This window comes from Pistacia vera, unplaced genomic scaffold, assembly GCF_008641045.1.
Source record: "Pistacia vera cultivar Batoury unplaced genomic scaffold, PisVer_v2 Contig1280, whole genome shotgun sequence".
NCBI lineage: Eukaryota > Viridiplantae > Streptophyta > Magnoliopsida > Sapindales > Anacardiaceae > Pistacia > Pistacia vera.
Window position 1 is genome coordinate 297,695 of NW_022195336.1, and position 22,808 is coordinate 320,502.

Consider the following 22,808-nt stretch of genomic DNA (forward strand, 5'->3'; position numbering starts at 1 on the left):
TCCCAACTTGTACCTTAGAACCCCTTGAGTACCCTGATGTCATCAACATAGTATTTGCATCTGCAGTCATATGGTTGGAAGCTCCTGAGTCCATGTACCAGGATTAATCCTTCACTATTTGTGGTATAGCAAGTGTGTGACCAGTATGTGCTGTAGGCAAGATAGTATCTGGTTTGGTGGAAGAACCAGAAGGGCTTTGTGAAAATTGGTGGGAAGCTTGCATGGTGAAGGCTGGACCAGGATCAAGTTGATGTATTGCTGGAGCTCCTCTGCAGGAATAATGCTGGTCTGTTACTTACACAAACAAAGTATGCTCAAGAGCTTTTAGATAAAGCTAATATGGGAGATTGTAAACCGTGTCTCACCTCTATGACTATTAGGACAAAATTGGTCAAAGAAGATGAAAATTTATTTGAATATCCAACACTTTATCGCAGTATCATTGGCGGATTACAGTACCTTACATTGTCCAGGCCCGATATTGCATTTATAGTCAACAAACTTAGTCAAGTCCTTCAGAGTCCCTCGGCTATACATTGGACAGCTTGTAAAAGAGTGTTACGGTATATTAAAGGCACTCTTCAGTATGGTCTTCTCTTTAAGAAACATAATCACTTTAATCTTGAAGCCTATGCTGATACTGATGCTGATTGGGCTAGCGATGTTAATGATCGTCGGTCAACTAGTGGTTATGCAGTATTCCTTGGGGACAACCTGGTTCAATGGAGCTCGAAGAAGCAAAAGGTGGTTTCTTTATCGTCTACGGAAGCTGAGTATAGAGCCTTAAGTCAGGCTGCAACTAAAGTGATTTGGGTTCAACATCTCTTTAAGGAACTAGGGATTGAAGTTAAAAAGACTCCTATCATTTGGTGTGATAACATGAGCGCTGGTACCTTATCCTCCAATCCTGTGTTTCATGCTCGAACAAAGCATATAAAGATAGATGTACATTACGTTAGAGAGCTGGTTGCAGAAAAAAACTTGGCTGTTCAATATGTCTCCACCGAATTTTAGAAAGCTGATATCCTGACCAAAGCTTTGCCAGGCAGCAGATTCAATACATTGCGGGAGAAATTGAATGTGTTTGCTATCTTACCTAGTTAAAAGTGTTGTGTTGAATGATTGAAAAACAGTTTTAGTAGTAGAGTTGATAGTTTTAAGTTCCAGATTTGAAGTTGTTGAGCAGACTTGCAGGTTACTGCAGAACAGAGTTGCAGTTTCTTGATTATAGTAGAATGATTGCTGAGTAGAAATTGAAAGAGATGAGAAGCAGAGTTGAAGTATAAAATTGAAGTTTTTTTTTATTGTCTTTATGGCAACATGTTGCTAAGGAGACTTGGATAAAATTGAACATTTTTTGTCTTTATGGCAGAATGTTGCTGAGGAGACTTGGAGGTTACTGAAGAATAGAATTTTTTTTTTTTTTTTTCAATAGAATGTTGGTGAGCAGTTTTGAAAATTACTGCAGAATTACAGAATTTATAGGAGTTGAGAGAGTCAAATTTATGGGGTAATACTAAAGAAATGGACTGTAGAGCAGAACAGTTTTGAAAATTACTATAGAATTACAGATTTTATAGGAGTTGAGAGAGTCAAACTTATGGTGAGCAGTTTTGAAAATTACTGCAGAATTACAGAATTTATAGGAGTTGAGAGAGTCAAATTTATAGGGTAATACTGAAGAAATGGACTGTAGAGCAGAATGCGAGCAACAGGTATTCACCTAGTCAAGGGAGTTTTGGCTAGTCAAGGGAGTTTTGGTTTAAGGGAGAATATTGAGATAAAGAGACAAAGAACAGGTGTTATCTGTCCCAATCAAGGGAGATTGGTTTAAGGGAGAATATTGAGATAACGAGACAAAGAACAGGTGTTATCTGTCCCAGTCAAGGGAGTTTGGTTTAAGGGAGAATATTGAGATAAAGAGACAAAGAACAGGGGTCAGTTTTTGTAACAATTAAAATGACTAGGACTGGTTTGAAATTAGTAGATAACTTGCAGTCTTATACGCTGCGTTTTCAGTTTTATATCAGTTGTATAAAATGCTGCGTTTTGACTATTGTAATATCGGTATATAAAAGAGCTTCTTCTTTGTGAGAGCTCACAAAATAAAGAAAACATAAAGTACTCTTTTAACACAGCTCGTGTAACTAATTTTTCTCTTGCGTGTATTTTTTTTCTTTTCTTGTTTTCCAGTAGAATTTCTTCAATCGAGAACAGAGATATTTTTGTTATTTTAAAAATCTTAGAGAGGGTTTGGTTATTCATACCTCAGGGGGATCTATGTCTTTAACCCAAATGGTTATTCTAGTCACATTTCATCAATCACTTGTGCTAGATTTAAACATTAGTGTTGAGTTATCATCTAATAATTAGCTTAAAGTATTTGGATGATCATATGGTTACTTATTAATTAATTATCGTAATCCCAAACTAGCTATATCACCAATTTTTTTTTTTTTTTTTAATCCTCCCTTGATTTATAAATTGTTGAGTTGACATTGATTTATATTTTATGTGCACTTTAATATTTGGAGGACTAATTAAAATAAAATTGTATATTACGTTATAAATCCATCTATAACTTATTGAGAAGAAATTACTTATTCGGATGGTAACTATTGCGTTTTAATTAAATCAACCCCTGAATTATATGAAAATTCATAGTCAGCACATCTGAAATAGACTCCGTAAGGATTATGTTAGAAATTTAAGGGATAAGGATGTAATTTTAGTTTTTTCTTTACTTCCCTTAAAACTTATTAACAGAAACCCCATCCCCAAATCGCCATCGCCTCTAGATGGGAGGAGGTGGGGCGGTGATTTTGGTTTTGCTTGTGTGAATGTTGTTCTGGTGGTTTTCAATGAGATGGGTTTCATTCTTGAGATGGTTTGTGGGTGGAGGTGTTTTGCGATTAGAGGGCAATGGCAGGAATTTGCAGTTAGCAGTGGCTGGGTTTACGGGTGGGGTTACTTTTTGGGGTGGTTTTATTTTTAAATTTGATTTATTTGTTCAGTTTTGTGGAATGATAGAAAATAAGGGGTAAATTGGTCTTTTTATCATTTCATCAACGGAAGTTTAACTCTGTTAGAGCTTGGGGTGGTTGTTGATGGATTTTATGGAATTTAGAGGTGAGTTTAATACAAATGCCATAGTTACCATTTGACTAATATAACCTTTAATGAACCACTATTGGGTGACCTAGCAGAGATTTAGGGGTGAGTTTAATACAAATGCCATAGTTACTATTTGACTAATATAACCTTTAATGAACAACTTTTGGGTGACCCAACAGTCAACTAGGACTCTTGGGTGTATTACTCAAGAGGTCTTGAGTTCGATCCACTTAGATTGCTAATAGGGGTGATTATTGAGGGAATTTATATGGTTGTCAACTTTAGGGCCCCAAGGGATTAGTTGAAGTGCACACAAGCTGGCCCAGACACCCTTGCTACCAAAAAAATAAAAATAAATAAATAACCCTTAATTACTTTAGGATTTTTATTCGAACAAATGACATGTTTTCACCCGAGGTTTGATGAAATCCCAAATAGATACCCCTGGTTGCATTTATTCCAGATTCATGCCCTTAAACCAACACCATTTCCTTTATTTTAACAATCGAAGGTTAGAATGGTCATTTACTATTTTTATTTTCTGCAAATCTCTCTCACCCATTGCCGCCTCTTCTTTTTCTTTTACCCATTCTTCTTCTTCTTTTATCACACTCAAAATGTGCCTAGACTTCATTTTTTGCAAACACCATCTCTCTCATCCACTGTCGCGTCTTCTTTTCTTCCACCCATTCTTCTTCTTTTAACCCAACACACATTTTCACTCTTCCCACAAATCACAACACCCATCTTCACTCTTCCCACAAATCACAATATGTAAGAACGTGAAATATTTAACCCAAGAACATGGCCACTTTATCAAGACTACCCAAATCCATGACCCACTTATCGCCGTCGAGATTCTTCGCTTCTGCTCTCTCTCTCCGACCGCCGTGACTTAGACTACGCACGTAAGGTTTTTAACCAAATGCGTGAACCCAATTGCTTTTCTTGTAACACTCTTATAAGAGCCTTCAGTGAGAGTAACTGTTGGGATTTATGCATTTTGGACATGGAAAAAGTGTAAAAATGATTAACAAGATGATGGATACACAGTAAAGCACAAACATAACACATACGCCCAAAAAAATTCAAGGTAAGGATGGAATATTACCTACTCCTTTGCTATTCAACACTTGAATCTTCTTTCTTGGAGTCTTAGTTCTTCAAGAGAACTTGAAGAACCTCAAAATTTGATCCACACAAGTCAAGGAAGAGAGATTCGAGAGAGTGAGAGAGTGATTTTGTTTCAATTGTCTCAATTCTATGAAAATGGTATAACACTTGGTTTATATACCGTGGGTATAACATTTGATTTATATACCATAAGCACAAAGTGTAATTTTAAATTATCTTGGGAAGTCCTCAAACAATTTAAAATTAATTTTGGAAAAGTTAAATTATCTTGGGAAGTCCTCAAACAATTTAAAATTAATTTTGGAAAAGAGCATTTATGTCAAGTCCTTGGTTTTATGGTTAATTCATAATTAGTCCAAATTTTAATCCTATTAAATATACTAACTCTTTAGAATAAAACCAATGCACTTTTGTCCCTATTATTGAATCCTATTCAATAATAATATTTAATAAATCATTATTACCCTTGGTTAGTGCTAGCTATTCATGGGTAATCATTTCTCACCAATACATTAATTTGGATGCAACTGTTTATGTCCAAACATCATTAATCCAATTAATGATATGTATTACTCTCTCTCCTTGAGCTTGGTTTTATGCGTGACCATTTTGCTTCACTGTGATCTAGCCATGGGCCCAATATCAGATTCTGATATGTTTCGTAATAATTCTTTATAATCAAAACTTCCATTGATTATGGTAGATGTCTAGCAATGTTCCATAACCCCTAAACCACAATGAAGTGTAAACTCCAATGAACCTATTTTGATCGTGTAATCTCTCACCAGGCAAGTATTCACTGAGTATTCTATAGAGAGAATCCAGAGAATTGCCAGCTTAAAAATGGTGTTCGTCTAAAATTTTTATCCTTAATCCAGTTATAAAATACTATTACACAATGACTATTTCTCACATATATAAAAATAATAAGAATCATTTTCTAATGAACCAGAAAGCATGAAGATGTTCTCTAAATATTATTACTACCAAAAATACATACATAAATCCACATTAATTCCTTTATTGAGACAGTGTGTGCAACCCTCTCTCCAGCTTGACGTCTCCCGACCGCTACAATCTAATACCTGCAAAAATAAAGAAAGCAACGGGGTGAGATATAAATGCTCAGTAAGTAAATCAAATCTAACTATGCTCTTACTCCGTTGTCCTCGTTTTCGCTGTACTGCTTCTAAATTTCTACTTGCTTTCTCTCTTTATTATCAAGCGTACTACTTCGCAGTCTTCTATTTTTCTCAAATCTTTCTAAATCTTTCTAGTGTTGTGCTATTCTTTATCATTTTATTTCTCTTCTCTGCTAGATTATATCTTTCTATTTCTTTCTCTACTCAACAAATCGGTAAGTTTCCTTGCTATTTGTCATGTTTCTAATTTCTATTCTTTTCTAGCATATATCTAATTTTTGTTCCTTTCTCATATATCTCTAATTTCTTTTCTATTGTCGTAGGCTTCTATTTTCTTTTCTTCACTATTTTCATGGGCTTCTATTTTCTTTTCTTCTCTATTTTTATGGGCTTCTATTTTATTTTCTTCTTAATTTTTATAGGCTTCTATCTTTTTTTCTTGGCTAGTCAGACATGCAATAATAAAATAAACTCTTTAATCTATGCATAAATGCATAAAATGCAATGAACATAAAATGTCTAATGCATATGCAAATGGTCATGTTTGTATTCTTTTGGAAAATTCTTTTCTAATTCTTTCTGAAATTCTTTTCCTTTCTTTCTGCAATTATTTATGTTTTCTATTTCTTATTCTATTTTTCTTTCTTTTCCTCTTTCTGTATTCTGTTATGGTTTGCCAATCGGACTAGGTTGAGACATGGATTTGGAACCCTAGCCGTGCGAGCATATTCTGAAATTCTTTTTGGGTACAATCCTCATCCACATGCACTTCTAGCGGACTGTACAATTCTGTTTTTTATTCTGACGCCGCTCACTGATGGCGGCGTGCATGTGGGAAACTTTTGCATCTCTGTCGCCACTAACTAACGCAGCGAATGCTCACAGGTTCCCCATCGCATCAGCCCTCTGAAAACATGCTCTGTAAATCTGAAAAATAACTAGCTAGACATTTTCCAATAATTTTAAAATTTCTGAAATACATGCTATGCTATATCATGTATTTATATGCTGTCTATGCATGATCCCAAAATACGTGTCTGACTTTGGCATGTATTCTATTAATTCTAAGGCTTTTATTTCTATATTTTTTTGGAAAGCCCAAAGTTCTATTCTAGTAACACTCTTAACTTAAACATTTTCTATTTTATTTTTTATTTCTGAATTCTTTGCATCGTGTGTATGTACATGATTCTATAATTTCTACATAATTATGTAATTCTTCAATTCTATCATGCTATGTAAAATGTACACATACACAATTATATCATCGCTCACAAATTCTACTTTTCTATAATTCTATTAGTAAGATATTAAAACGGCACAATTTAACTAGGGAATGAATTCTATATTTTGGGCAATCTAATTTCTTCCATAAAAATCTATGCCACAACTTAGGTATTAAGTCTACTAACTTGCCCATATATATACACATAACCATGTCATTAAACCACTCTCTAATATTTTTTAATGTTACAAACATGCCTTGTACAACTTTCTAAATAAAAATTTTAATGCCATATATTTGCATTCTCTTAACCTAACCATCAACATTGTTATAGATGCCCTTCTTTCTTCTTTTCTTTTGGCTACATTCTATACATTAATTTATATTGTCATATTNAGAAAAAAAATAAAAAAATTCTACTTCAAATCCCTTCTCCCTCTTCGGAATCGTAAACCCACGGCTCCCGCCAAACTCCCCCTCCTCAGTGGCAGCCATAACCACAAACTCGAACTACAACCCTATCTGCATTATCACTACACCTGTCCCCAAACTTCTATTTCTTTCCCTTTGCTTTTGATTTAGGAATTCTCAATCGCTCCCATCCTCGGATTTTCGTTGCGCACTCTGCTTCGGCCTATTAAAGCTCTTAATTCCCCCCTCTTCGGTGAGTTTTGGAACCCTAGCTTTTGAATCTTATATTCTTCAGTTCATACTCACATTTTCTGAATTTTTTTTTTTTTTTAAGTTTTTTATAGTTAGGAGGAAAATTTAGTCTGTTGTTTATTGGGATAAGCTCTGCTCCATGACTCTATCTTCCAGAAACAGACATGATGCCCACCTATTAATTGGAACCTCAAAATTTCGTACCTGGATCTTAACGATTATCTAAATGCATTCTATAGTTTTGGCTTTAGTTAGGGTGTGGTGAAATGTTAAGACAGACAACATTGTGGTCTTTTTCTAACAAAATAACATGGTATATGATGCTTGGATTTGGTGTAGTGCAAGATGGAAAATTACGGGTTTTAAAGTGGCCTAGCTTGGAAATTGTTCTTAGTGTGTCTTGGATTATTGATTAATTGTTGTAATTAGTTAACAAAGTAGTTAATTAGTTTTATAGTTAGTTACTGCTGTTCTGGTTAGTTAGAATATTGTTATGGTTTAGTTAGAAATAATTGACTATGGTTAACTTAACCATAGTTACTGCAGATTGTATATAAACTGTAAATAACTCTTGTACAGTTAATGGTTGAGTTGAATAAAAGAAATTCACTTTACTTTCTCTCTGAAGCAGAATCGAACATGGTATCAGAGTTGTGTTTTAAGCTGCGGAATTTACACTCGTTCAATTGAAGAATCAAGCTCAAATAGAAGCTGTGTTTGTATCATCCTTCAAGACCGGTTGATCGTCGTCATCAATTTCTTCCTTGTTGTCGTCAATTTCTTCCTTGATTAAAATAGGTTTTATGCCAACTTGATTTCTTCTATCTTCATCAGCAAATTTCGTCTTTGATTAAGCTGATTTTCTGCTAAATTAGTTCTTGATTAGTTTGATTTCTACTACCTTAAAGTCAATCGATTCTAGATGGCAAATGTTACTGACTCGGGTTCTCCTCTCTACATTCATGCGTCGGACACCCCAGGTTCAACTCTGATTTCAGAACAACTTACTGGAACAGAAAATTATGGGATATGGAGTCGTGCGATGACAGTCTCTTTAAGGGCGAAGAACAAATTGGGCTTTGTTGACGGACATTGTGAGAAGTCAAAATTCAACGAGTCTTTGCATGCACAGTGGGAACGTTGTAACTCCTTAGTTTTGGCATGGATTTTCAACACTATGTCGAAGGAAATATTCAACAGTATTGTGTACTCTACCAGTGCTCATCAGGTCTGGCAAGATCTTCAAGAACAATACAATAAAGTCAATGGTACGAGAGTGTTTGGTATTCACAGAGAGGTAGCTAATTTGGTACAAGGAACAAGTACAGTTGCAATTTATTACAACAAATTGAAAACTCTGTGGGATGAACTGAGTTCATTGGTAAGTCTGCGCCCACAGATAGGAGTCAGCCAAGGCTTATTGGTCATTCTCAACCAACAAAGCTATTGACAGTCCTCATGGGACTTAATGAATCATATGCCTTGGTGCGAAAGTCAGATTTGGTTGGATGGTTCCTCTGCCATCAGTTAACCAAGGTATTCAATAGCCGAGTTAAGATGAGAGTCAAAAGGTATTGAATGGATTCAATCATAATACTGAAGTTACTACAGCATGTACTAACAAAGGAATCAACCTCAAAATTTCGAAAACAAAGGAAGAAACCCTTACATAGAAGTGACTATTGTTAATATTGCTGGGCATAAAAGGGATTACTGCTTACAAAATGCATGTTCCTGCAGATTTTCTAGTTTAAAATAAAGGGAAGTCAGATCGAAGGTCAAGCTAATCAGGTTCACTCCAGTCAGGAGCAAGGTTAAACACTGAGTCTGCATCCGACAATAACAAAAGGAGTATCTAATCTAGCAATGTGCTTGACTACAGAAAGTATGCACAATTTGCTAGCTACTGGGAAAGGAAACATGGAGCACTGTTGCCTAATTGGCAGGTAAAACGGTTCTGAGTACCAAATTATAATACGTGGTGTATTTGGATTCTAGATTCTCGGTGCTACATGACCCATATGCACCATTAATTTCCAAATCTGTGAGTCTTCTGGTGCTAGTAACCATCCATAGCTAGTTATGTTCGGTCATCACCAAATGGACAAAAAACCTAAATGGAAAATGTTGGTTCTGTCAAATTGCAAGAAATTGTCCCTAGAAAAGGTTTTATACCATACCGATTTTAAGTACCAATTTGATGTCAGTATCGAAATTGGCTACTCCAGTCAATGTTCATCACTTTTATCCACATTTTGTGTTATTCAGGATCTTTGGAGTGGCAAATGAAGGGGATGGTTAAACAATGTCAGGGGGCTATATCATTTCATACCATGTCAAAATTAAAATTGTATTTTTCAGGATTGGTTTCAGCTTTAGGACATTGGCTTTTATATACAAAAGTCTGTTGTTAATAAAATTGTCAGTTTGCATTCTATCAATGTAGCTATTAAATTATCAATAAAAGAACCTTTTCAAGCTAAAAGATATGTTCTCTGTCATAGAAGGTTAGGGCCATGCATTTTGCCCATTCTACAAAACCTTACATCATGGACTTAAATGCATCATCAAAAGTTTCATTGTGATGTTTGCCCTTAGCTAAAAAACTAGAGTACCTTGATTTTAAGGAAACAACAACATCACATGTTTTGAACTGTTGAATTTATATGTTGGGGCCCTATAGAGTTGGCAACCCAGGGTATGCAAGGTTTTTTCTTATGATGTTGATGATGTACTAGGACACTTGGATCTTTCTTATGCTACATTCAAGTCTGATGTCTTTCAAACCTTAAAAAACTTTCTGCATATGGTCCACAATCAATACAGTCAAACAACTAAAATATAGTAGAACGACAATGAATTGGGAATTTTTCAACCAAACAATGTCTGATTATGTCTAGCTTAGGCATTGGACATCCCCCAAAGCACTTGTGTCTACATCACAGAAAAAATGGCGTGGTAGAACGCAAGCATAGACCCATTTTAAACATAGCTAGAGCCGCTTTAAGTTCAATCCCATATTCCGGATTACTTATGGGCTAGCAGTTAAAGTGCTGTCGAGATATTGAATAGAATTGCCTACCAAAGTTTTGAATGGTTTTTCCCCTTTTGAAAAATTTATGGTCACAAGGCCTAAGTTAGAACATTGAAACCAAAGGGGTTTTTTTTGGCGGTGGGCATATGCTCAATCTTCATATCCAGGCAAGTTTGCTCCAAGCTTCCATTCCTTGTGTCTTTCTTGGCTATTCATTCACCAAGAAGGGGTATATACATATAATTGTCCTCCCAAAACAGTATGTGTCAGTCGAGATGTTATATTTCTGAGCACATTTTCCTTTTCTTTGATCAGTCCAATAAACCTACCCTTACTTTTCTGAAACTCCAATGAAGACGAAAGTAACTACGTCCTTGATTCAATTGATACCAATTTAGAAATGATCGTAATGAGACAAAACCAACTACAACTAATCTCCAATTTCCATTACACTTGCTGCCCAGTAATATTCTTGACAACCTTCTCACATCCATTAGAAAGTCCAGTAGACCACTAAACCCCCCTTTGGACAACGATTTTCTGTGTCCTAATTTTGTCCAAGTCAAATCGATCTCTACTGTGCAAAATCTCCTATTACACAATTACATACCTATACTAATCTTCTTCTCCTACCAAAACAGGGTCTGTCCAGTATTTCTGCTATCATTGAACCCACATCCTTTACCCAAGAATCCAAAGATCCCAATTGGATTAAAGCTATGCAACAGGAAATTCAAGCTTTGGAAAAGAAAATGGCACTGGTCTCTAGTTCACTGCCTCATGGTAAGAATCAAATAGGGTGTAAATGGGTGTCTAAGCTTAAGGATAATGCTGAGGGACTTTGGAAAGGACAAGGCCAGTAGTGCCAAAGGGTTTATCAGCAGGCTTGGATTGATTATAGGAGACATTTCTGGACTGTAGTAAAGATGGTGGACAGGTGAGGTTAGTTATAGCCATTGCATAATGAAAGATGGCCTCCTTTTTCAATTTAGATGTTGATATAATGCATTCTTCAAAGGTGATCTTCAAGAGGGAAATATACAGAATTTGCCACAAGGTTTCTCAAAGCAACTGGGCAAGTCCTTAGTTTGTAACTTCACAAGTCTTATGGCTTTAAAAACAAGCCACCAGGGCGTGGAACTAAGCGGACAAATGCCTTGTTGATAGGTGTTTTCAAAATCCAGAGGATACACTCATTCTTTTTTAAGAACATAATGGGCACATTGTTATAGTACTTGGGTCTGTGATGACTTGGGCCTCACTTGGCATGCAATTCCCTCATTAAAGCTATAAGGATTCTTACATTCTCACTCAAGCTAAAGGACGCTAGGCTCTCTTAGAATTTTTTAGGTTTGAAGTTGCTCGATCCTCCAAAGGTATAAGTCTAGTCAAAGGAAATATGCTTGAATGATAGCTGATTCAGGATACATCGAGCGCTGCCAACCAGCTTTGGTTCCTCTTGATACCTCAGGCTAAAATTCACAAGTGTGGTATGATGTAGCATTTCCTGGCAACAGGATCCAGCCTAGTTGATCCCAGGCTCTATCAAAACTTGATTAGGAAATTGTTGTATTGTGTCTCACAAGGCCTGATCTCAGTTTGCAGTAAACTCCTCAGCAACAATTTATGTACAAACCTAAACAATCACATTCCATGCTGCCCTCAAGGATAGTCAGATATGTGGATAAGGGTCTCCAGGTTTGGGTGTCTTTTTCCCAGCACATGGCTCTTTGCATCTGCAAGCATTTGGACTCTGATTGGGCTGATTGCCTTATGACTCGTAAATCATGACTGGTTTCTGCAGTTTTCTTGGGAAACTTTGTGGTCCTGCGGGAATCGTCTAAACGTCAAGTTACGATTTCTAGTCATACTGAAGAGGAATATCACGCCATGATCCACATTGTGAAAGTTATTTGGGCTACTCAACTTCTGTATGACCTTGGTCTAACTAAAGTGCCCATTCCCTTGGCTGCGACAATCAATCAGCCATTCACATGCGCCAACCCTATGTGCAGAACGGACAAGCACATGATATTGATTGTCACATCGTTCGTACAGTTTAAAGAGGGTTTAGCATCCTGTCCATGTTCCACCACAAGAGCAGCTGCTGCTTTGTTACTAAGGCTGTTCTCCTTCTCTTCATCTCCATTTTATTGTCCAAGTTGGGGGTGTTGTATATTCATACCACACTGAGGGGGGGATCTGGAGTATTGATTAATTGTTGTAATTAGTTAACATAAGAGTAGTTAATGAGTTTTATAGTTAGTTACGGTGTTATGGTTAGTAGAATATGTTATGTTAGTTAGAAATAATTGACTATGTATTACCCTAGTACCTGTAGATTGTATATAACTGTAAATAACATGGTAGTAATGGCTTGGAGTTGTTGAGTAAAGAGAAATCACGGGTTTTAAGTGGAGTCTCTCGAAAGATGTTACTTAGTGTGTATTAACGCTTCATACTTCGTCAAGAATTATCTCTTCAGGTTTGTACTAGTGATGCATGAATTAGTGTGTCGATGCCTCAACCTACAAGCTGATGAAAGAAAATGAATTCCAACTGCTTTGTTATTGTTATCTGGCTCTGCTGACAGTTTGGCCTTGTTCTCTTGCAACCATGATGGAAATTTCTGTCTCCTGGAAATCGTGGCCCTGGTAAGGTTTGGGATGTAACCTCTCGTGTCTGTTGTAGCTTCGTACTGAAGGAAAATGTAAGGCAATGGTCATAAAAATATAGTGCATAAACCATTTCTTTCTTAGCTTGGGTGGCGTAGCTTCAATCTATGGTCAATTTAATGAAAGCGCCTCATGTTGAGGAGCTCTAAACGAAAATTGGTGCGATAGTGGTTGTGGTGCAATATGGTGTTCACCAATATTATATTATATATTTTAAAAAAAAAGGGAGCCCAAAGAGATCATATTGTTGATATTCGCCCCCTATCTGAAACACAACGCAAGAAGCACAATGCATTGAAATTAGGTTAACTCACACTTGCACCCGAATAGAAAGATTCTTTTTTAGGAAAATCTTTCAAGCCTTCTCATTGTTGGCCTTTATTTTTGTTTACGCGGAGTGATTCTCTCTTTACATGGGATCAAAAACTAATTGCTATCAATTTTTATTTTCAATCCAGCATTAGGGGTTTTGCCCCTGTAGATCTCGTTCATACTAGTGATCAGAATTATATGCTTTACATTGTTGCAATAGCAGGAAATTTTCAGTATTCAGGAGCCACCGCCCCTTTTTCTTGCTAAAAATGATTATCCATTCGCTTTTTATTGAGCGTAACCATCATTAACTGAGTTTACATAGACAAAGGTGGAAGGTATTACATGGATCTAAACTCTGGGGAAAGAGGATATGGCAAAGACAAGTTGTCGTGAGCCTTTTTGTCCAATGTTCAAGCAATGCAAGCGTCCCTTGTAAGTGTAAACTTTTGTTAGCTTTTAACTGCATGTAGACATTTGTGTACACTATCATGAGAACTTTATTCTTACCTGTGATAGTGACATGCAGTATGGACAACATCAAGGAGACATGCAATATAATTCAAGCCAATTTGCAGGTATGGGACCTTGTATATGCTGGGAGGCTTTTTTAATGCATTATTCAAATTGCAAATGTTGGCCTTAAAGTAAAATTTATAGGAAGAATGTGATGTTGAATACAAGGATTTGTTTATGCATCTATGTACTCACAAGTGCAAGGCGACATTGATTGGAGGACAAGAGAAGAAAAGCGGTCTGTCCCTTACATGAATGTAGTTAACTAACTCAAATCACTTTTTTAATTATTTTCGAGGAGAACAAGCAATAAAAAATGAAGAGAGAAACCGGTTGCTTTAAGCTTATGCACACATTTGTAGCTGAGAGAGGTCATTAATGCGCTAGCAAAAGGTCATGCCTTGAGAATTTTGTTGGAGTACAATTAGGCGATTTGATCAAAGCTCTTCTGTTTGGCAACATTGCCTGAGTATATGTTATCATGCTGGATTATTGGTGACTATGCAAATTATAATGAAATACTATAGATTGTAAAATTAGCAAATTGGTGGCAAAACTATATGTTGTATCTTTTAGTCATGTCCAACCATGTTGCCTAAAGGGATATTGGTGAGACAAGGTATAGGGAAGCTTGTGTGGATGTTTTGGTTTTTCCTGAAACAAAAATGAAGGGGCTAAATATGTTTAATATTTCAAAAATGAAGCCTGCGGTATAATGTTTGATTTGAGCCACATTCCTAGTGCAAGCGCAAAAAATGAGGCAAGTAAAAGTCTATCTATGCTCTATCATGGAAGTGGTATAATGAAGCAATTGCAAGAACTGAAATCCAGTTGATATGGTTGGAGCCATGACTGAGTATGGAAGATGGTAAGTGATGCATGGACAGAAATGTTGACATATGTTACAAATAATTGTGGATGGAAAGAGCATGGGAAACAACTTATTAAAGGTGGAGAGTTGCTCACTAATATATGTCTTCTTATGGCACATTTGGGCTTAAATGAGCAATATCATTCACTAACATATGGTTATTTCATTAAAAAATATTTTTTTATGTCTTACATTTCATTCATTAACTTTAGAAATAAAAGTTGCGGGATGTGACAATAATTTTCACTTAGACCAAGATGTATCATCAGAAAGGATATGTGAGTGAGCAACTCTCTGCCTTTAGGGAACAGTCTAGTTTACCTTTCCTTTACTTGAAGTGGACCAAAGACCTCAAGAATGCCTACCGCTTATTTATCTCATAGTTCCACTTTCATATCGTGGAGCAAGACTAAAAGGAGTGAGCTTCTAGGGTTAGGAAGCGAGATGATTCAATAATAAACTATCCTGTTTTCAGACAATAAGGAAGATACTCAGGTAAGGGCAGATATTGTAGCTAAGACTGTCTCGACTCTTTTCCTTCTGCTTTCTTTTGGATCATATGCCTATTCATCATTGCGCGCTCGATTGGAAGTTTCTTGTGTTTGACAATCCGTGGTTTTTCCATTCACAACTGTTTCTAGCATATGCCAACATTTCCACCCAAAATTCACTTATCATCTCCCATTTTTGTTCAATATTATCCCTCTCATCATCTGGGAATTTTAGTGCTTGCAATTGCTTGGCAAGTCCACATCTGAATAGAACTTACATTTATCTCCTTTCTTTTGTTCTACTAAAGAATTGGAGTTGACTTGAAGAATCTCTCTACAAGCTCTTCTTATTACAGGGAATTTATCACTTTTATGACTGGGTATAGTACTTAGTTTGAAAAATTATACGGCCTCAGCATATATATCTCTTTACTTCATCTGACCAAGTCTTTTGGGCGACATGTTAGGACACATGACTAATATATACAACATGAAATCTGATAAACATTTGCTAACAATCTTGCATTTTTGCGATGAAGGTTATTAACATCTTCCTTATTCAAATCATCATAGTAACAGTTATCGGTTGGACTATGGTCCAACTCTACATCAGTTGTGCTCCAACGGAATTCATGATCACGATTACAAATCTTTTCTCTAAGCACGAATTTCATAATCCAATTTTGATTTTCTTGCCTTCTTTAATATCTGCTTGAAATGAACTCCTGCAAATCATCATTCACATCTTTCCAAGTCAAGCATGGGATTTTTTTGATGCCAAATGCGTTCTGAGCTCTCCACTGATACACTTTCAAGGCAAGAACTTAATTATCAGGTTTTACTGATAATTATCAGTTCTATAGATCTGGACCACCTCTTCCATCAAAGTTTTGTCCAGTCAGAAAAAATAATTAGTGCGATGAATGCATAAATCTCTAGGAAAACAACCCCGAATAGGAGTACACAGGTTACGAAGATACCGATTGGTGAACAGTGTGACATCCAGCTTGAACTCAAAGGTCCATTGGACCCAATCCATGGTGGGAGGCTTAGATCCAAAGAGTATCTAGAGAATATGTCGTAAAGCTTCTAAGATGCTCTAGATTCCTCACTCAAATAGGCAACATAATAGGATTATGATTTTTATTCTATTATGATTAATCCTAGCCATCTAGCCTATTAGATTTGAATGAATCTGCTTGTAAAACTCTGTTTGTGCTCTAAGACTGCACGATTCTTTAGGATTGTGACAATAGGCATGCTTATTAATGATGATTAAGAAGACAATTAATACATAAATCTAGGAGACGCAGCAGGTGCAACGATGAAAGATACTGTATTTGATGCAAACTATGGTTGCCTTGGTGTAGAGTAAGCAATACATGAATCCAAGCTCAATTGCTACCAATTTGAAGGCTTGGCTGCTGACTTATTTTGAATAATGTTGTAGCTCTTCGTTTGTTCATGATAACCGAGAATTAAGTCAACAAAAACCAGGCCTCTAACTTCAAATCCGTTCGGAACTTTCATAACAATTGCTAAAACAAGATTCATGGCTTGCTCTTTATCTGAGAAAAACAAAAATCGGTATATATACCAAGCATGGATGTGGGAATGGACATTTTCTGATGTGAACAAATTGATACTAAATTATAAAAAAATAAATCGATTCTAACTTTTTTTCATATCAAATGATTTACCATTGTTGTAATAGTATTAATTATATCATCCATTTTGATTAATTTTTTTTAATTTTAAAAGAGACTACCATATTCTCTACTTACAAATAGGGATGGCAACAAACCTAATTGGGGTGGGTTCTGACCCACCACAAAATTAAATCGGGTTGAATGGGATGATCCCATTTGGGTTTAGAATGGGTATGAGGTGTGAAGTCAAGAGGTAATTTGGAGGATTGTTGATAGGATAAAAATGAGTAGAATTTTAGAAAAGAATTTAATGTAACATTAAAGTGTGAATAGTTAGATCATCATTAATTATTATTTCTCTTCTTTTTAATATATATAGACATAACATATATAACTTTTATCTTTAAGTGCTTCTTTTTCTTTGTACTTGGAGTAAGTGAGACATTAGTCAAATATGTTAAGGACGAAAAGTGGCAATAAAGATCTTATAATCTCTTTTCCTTTTCTTTTTTTTCCCTTTTTCTTTAATTCTAGTCTCTCTTTTTTATATCTTGTCATATCGGTTTATTCTTCTATAAAATGTTTCTATTTAGTTGTGATTTTAGTATCCTCACATTTTTAAAATAAGTTTTTAACACAATTTTGAGCTATTAGAATTATTAAGATTGTATCTAAGTTATATCATTTTTAAGGTGCGTTAAATACATGAGTAATATTGAATCTTAACCATATGAACTGCTTAGCTCCAAAAGTTCAAAAATTGGTCATAATTTATATAAAAATATATAGTAGAGCACTTGCACTTCATTGACAAAAGTGATCAATTCATATGAAACAAACTTCTCATAACCATTTCCCCGCTTAGAAAAGCCAAGACCTTAATTGTTCAAATTCATTACCACCGCGATGCAGGGGATAGTAACAAAGCAAGATAACAGGATAAGCATAAACAAAAAATAAAAACAAAAAACACAGATTAAATATCACGTTTTGTTAGATTTACACTTTATAAGGATAAATCTTCGAGCAGACAAGTCTTTTTTTCTAATTTGTATTATTTTAATGTAAAATTTATTGTTCTTTCAACTTTGATCCCTTTTACATTAATTTCTGGTTATTTCCTGCTGAATCAAAGTAATTCAGGAAAACTCAAAACCACGGTGATATATCGAATCCACAAACATGAGATAAAATCCCGACGGAAAATATATTTACATTGTCTTCTTTTTCTTTAAGCTAAAAAAACTCATTTTAATCTTACTTTAAGGAAAAAATAATCAAGTAAAATGAATTATTGAAATGCACAATATTTAAAGCACCTTTTAAACTTGGTTTTAAAACTTGTCAAAAATATACTAGGAAAAAAAAATATTCCTAGACCAAACAGTCTGCTTCAATAACAATAGCTATGAAAACATTCACAACCTGAAATGAAAGACATTTTTATTTATTTAGAGATTTTAATTACGTACAAGATAATATGTCCAAAAATAAAATTTAAGCAGTTTCTCCAGTTTGAGGACCTTAAAAAATCTAAACTATGATGGAAACGGGACTCCCGAAAGGGTCTGTACGCCTATCAAATTTTCGCTGCATAGAGCGGCGCAAATCAATTGCTTTTGAATTTGGTAGTGTCAACTAGCTAAGATGAGCATTAGAAGGCAAACAAGTAAACTCTCCCCCTTTCATTAAGATGTTGCCAATTTGCTCTTTTCCACCCACAAATGATTTGCCACATATCCCAACATTTCCACCCAAACTTCACTTCTCATCTCCCATTTTGTTGTTTTACTCCCACCAGTGCATATTCTGCAAGGACTTGGCGCAGCCTACAATCCAAAAAATGCAGGAATGACTTCTATCTCCTGTTATTCGCTTAGTGATCGCCGCCGTTAACCTGAAAGTAACCTCCTCCTATAAGTGGTAAATTACTCGAGGAGATTTACCAGACTTTTTTTCAATGGAAAAACTTTTGGCCTCAGCACAAGTATCTATATACCAGTATCTCACTGCATCTTTGGGCAACATTGGTCAGAAAAATGACTTAAAAGATACAACAATATAATTAGATTAATCATCTGTCTAATTTTACACTCTATAGGAAGTGTCTCGTAATATCATCTTCAGTGGCACCAAAATCAGCATGTAACAAAGATCTGTAGCATGTGCCACAAGAAGAAAGCTGTGATCGAATTCTACCTCAATGACCCTCCAAACCGAAATTAATCAAAGCAGAACATTTCTTCAGCACATTATCACTTTCTCAGCTAACAATTCTTGCATAAACTTGATACTAAAAGATCCTCATTCATTTGTTTGCCCTTCTATAGGATCTGCTTGAATATAAATTCGTTGAACTCATCATTAATACTCCAAGTCAAAATATTGGTATTTCTCTATACTTCTTTGATGCCAAAAAAGCTTTTAGCAGCTACTTTTGAATATGTGTCGCCAATGATATGTCTTCAAGCCAAAAATGAACAGGTTGTAGTGACCTTGTAGATCCGAACAACTTCTTTCTTCTGAGATATTCAGTCAAAACAAAAAAAACACAACATTGTTATGATTCATCAGCTGCAAAAGTGCGGGTTCTGTTTTAAGATTGGTTAACCAAACGGGACAAGCAGAAAAAAGAAGTCAATAACCATAAACCTCCAAGAAAATAGCCCCTAGATAAGCAAATAAGTGATGAGGATATCGATTCGCGGAAGAGGCGCTCTTAAATGATGATTAAAGAAGACAACTATCACGGGAACATATTGAAAACAAGCAGATGCACCGACGAAGGATGCCGAGTCGAGAATAAAATTATGCTCACCTGTGTACAGACAAATCATACATGCATAGCAAGCTCAATAGCTACAGTTCGAAGGGCTTCTTTAGACGACTGTTGCTGATAATTGAGAGCTGTCTTTCCGGTCATGATAGGCCGAGAATCAAGTCGTCAAAGAGCTACGTAAATCTTTCGGTTTATGCGTTCATCATTGGTACAGTCTAGTACTTGGATGAGTCTGCCGCAAACAGTTCTCCATTTGTTGATAGCATTCGGATCTTCCAGCAAATTCGGAACCAGCATCAGGAGTTGAACGCAGGAGTCTTTAAGATGCTTGGCGATCGATATCGGAGCACCAAAGTATCCTTCCCCATACTTGATAAGCCAAGGATAAGCATGGGATGGTAATAAATGTGAGGCAAGTAGTGGGGTTTTCCCAAGCTTGATGAAGAATACAATGCCAATCCACAAGTTGGACAAGGAGCCCAAAGAAAGCCGTAACACAGATCATTGGCTTCGAAACGCGTAAGCTATATAGGTATCTGGACCAACCGAGATGCCACGCGAAGGAGCGGCGCCCCAGAATGTGAGAATGTTGTTCGACTTTAAACGATCACGTTTTCTTCAGAATCTCCAAGGCTGCGTGCGATTGGTGCCACAGACAGTTGCCACCAGTCTACCACAAGTAACATACAGACGAGCAAATTACCCGAATTCTTCTTGTATTTTTTCGTTGGTAACAAGTTGATAAGGATGCATGTAAAAGGAGCTCAGTTAAAACTCATTATTCGAACTTCCATCATTCCAAGAAAATTCTGAAGTTGCCATCTTCGTTGAAAATATCATGGCAAAATAAAAATAAATAAAAAATCTTATTACTCTTGTTTTGTTTCATACCACAAACTTGCTAAAGGTTTCAGAATCTTTATCGACTTTCTAAAAAAAAAAAAATTGGCTCTACAATATGTTGTCAATACAATTAATTAGGCATTTTATTTATTTTTGTTTTACTATTATAAAAAACATGTGAAGTGAAAATAAGAGGGAAAAAAAAAAAAAAAAATTGTTATGAAAACATCATTGATTGAATGGAATTAAAATGTTTTTGAAAACTATTTTTGAATAAGATCTTGAAAACTAGCCTAAAATTAGAAAACCGTTTTTCAGTCATTTTTTTTAAATTTTAATGGTTTTTTTATCTAAAAACAATATCGTACCAAATAAATTTTCAAATAATAAAAATATTAAATTACAACTAAAAAATTTGAATCATATTTTATTTTTTTAAATTTTTTCAAATCATAGACCAAACAAATAATTAAACAAGTTTCAAGAGGATGTACTTAGAAAAAAGATATATATATATTAAATTTGAATAATCCTACACCAACAACTCTTTCTCACAACCCTGACGTGGTAGTTTGTAATTTGTCAGTTTACAATGGGTCTCATATGGGTTCCACTAATTAATTACGAACTAACCAATTATAAGTTGTCACGTCAGGGTTATGAGAGAAAGCTTGTGAGAAAGGATTGTTGATATAGTATTACTCTTTAAATTTAAACAGCTCCTTCCTTTTTAACTGCCCCTATTTAAAAATATAAATATTTACTTTACAAGTTATGAAAATTAAAAATAAATATGACATGCGACACAAACTAAATAAAAATATGATGTACTCATAGCATTCACATTTTGTTTAGGATGTTACATAATTTGTTCGACGAAATTAATAAATCTATTAATGCATGCTTTAACATTGTAAAAATAATGTGAGATTACGCTTTTTTAAATTAATTATTTTGATAATTACTTTCATAATAAAAAAATCCCCTAGATTTTGTTAATGTTGTTATGAAATAAATAATGAATACTCAACAGTTTTATATTAATTAATGAAAGAAAATTGTTAAAAAATAGAAAAAATTAAGTGGAGTGGGCGTCTCATATCATATATTAATCTATAATATGAAATGATAATGAAAATAATACAGAATTAAGTAACCAATATTATATAATATAATATATAGTACTATCATAGTAGTATCAGACTGCTGGATGAGCTGAGAGATGTCGCCAGAGCCAAAATCGATCTCAACAAGTTGAAGTACGAATATAACTCCAATTATTATATTTTGCTAGGAAAAAGCAAGAAAAAAGTTAATAAAGATGTACATATATACCTTGCCATCGAAATGGTTCAAAACCATGTTATTATAAGCCTGATTCAGCTTTTCTTTCTTTAAATTTAGCCATGGTGTGTGATTATTTATGTTTTTTAACGGTGTTTTAAAGTTCAGCTTGTTTTTTATGCTAACTCACTGCGTCAAATGGTCTTCTAACTCATGAGCTGCTATTGCAAATAAAACTTAAGATTTCCAGAAAAGGTAGTTATCTTTGTAGTTGTCTCTTGTTAACTTTGGATTTATTAGTTGAAGACTAGAAGGAAAAGCCGAGGTGTGAGAACTGGTTGAGTTGTGAAACACCTTCTCCATGCTGTTTGTGAATTGATTGGATTCAAAGAGTTTCGCCATCGATGCTAGTCTTAGGCTTTGATACCATGTGAGAATGAGAGAGCAAGAGTCGAATTTTCTAGAGAATTATTGAGAAGAGATAAATCAATTTTGTATTTCGTAACTTGTATTAAACAGATACAACACTCTCTTTTATATTGAGTAGAGAGTAAAGTAGAATAAGCAATAGGCAGTTCAAGTGCTCAACTGATTTAAAAAACTCTACATCCTTTTTACAAAAACGACACTTCTTATTCAAATTACAAGCTAATCCATAAACTTTTGACAATTGATACTCTAATACTTTGACTGCTACAGGCCCACACCTACTTCTCTTTCTTCGATTGGTGTTAAACTGGTTAAGAAGAACTGCAACTATTGGCGCTCACAAGTACTACCAGCTTTAAACGTCATTTGAACTTGAAGGGTTTCGTGAATGGATCGAATCTGTTGATAGCTTGAGGCTGCCAACCTACCACAATAACTAAAAAAAATGAATATCATTAATACATAAGTATTATTATTTTATATAGACACATGGGTAAAGTTTTTGAAGGATTCAAGAAAGAGAGAGAAGAAAGCTTTCTTTACAATCTATAAAGCCCTTAAAATGATGATGAGTTGAGAAGATCTCAAATTTCCTACTAATGTTTGAACGATATGTCACCTTTTAAGATGATTCTCAACTCTACTTT

At 35.1% G+C, this 22,808-nt stretch overlaps 1 protein-coding gene across 1 annotated transcript; it reads left to right on the plus strand.

Annotated features, from left to right (window-relative positions):
* Positions 1-339: 339 nt before the first annotated feature.
* Positions 340-1,014, plus strand: LOC116121779 (secreted RxLR effector protein 161-like). Its single transcript, XM_031407725.1, has one exon. The coding sequence runs from the start codon at positions 340-342 to the stop codon at positions 1,012-1,014; it is 675 nt and encodes a 224-aa protein (XP_031263585.1).
* Positions 1,015-22,808: the final 21,794 nt, after the last annotated feature.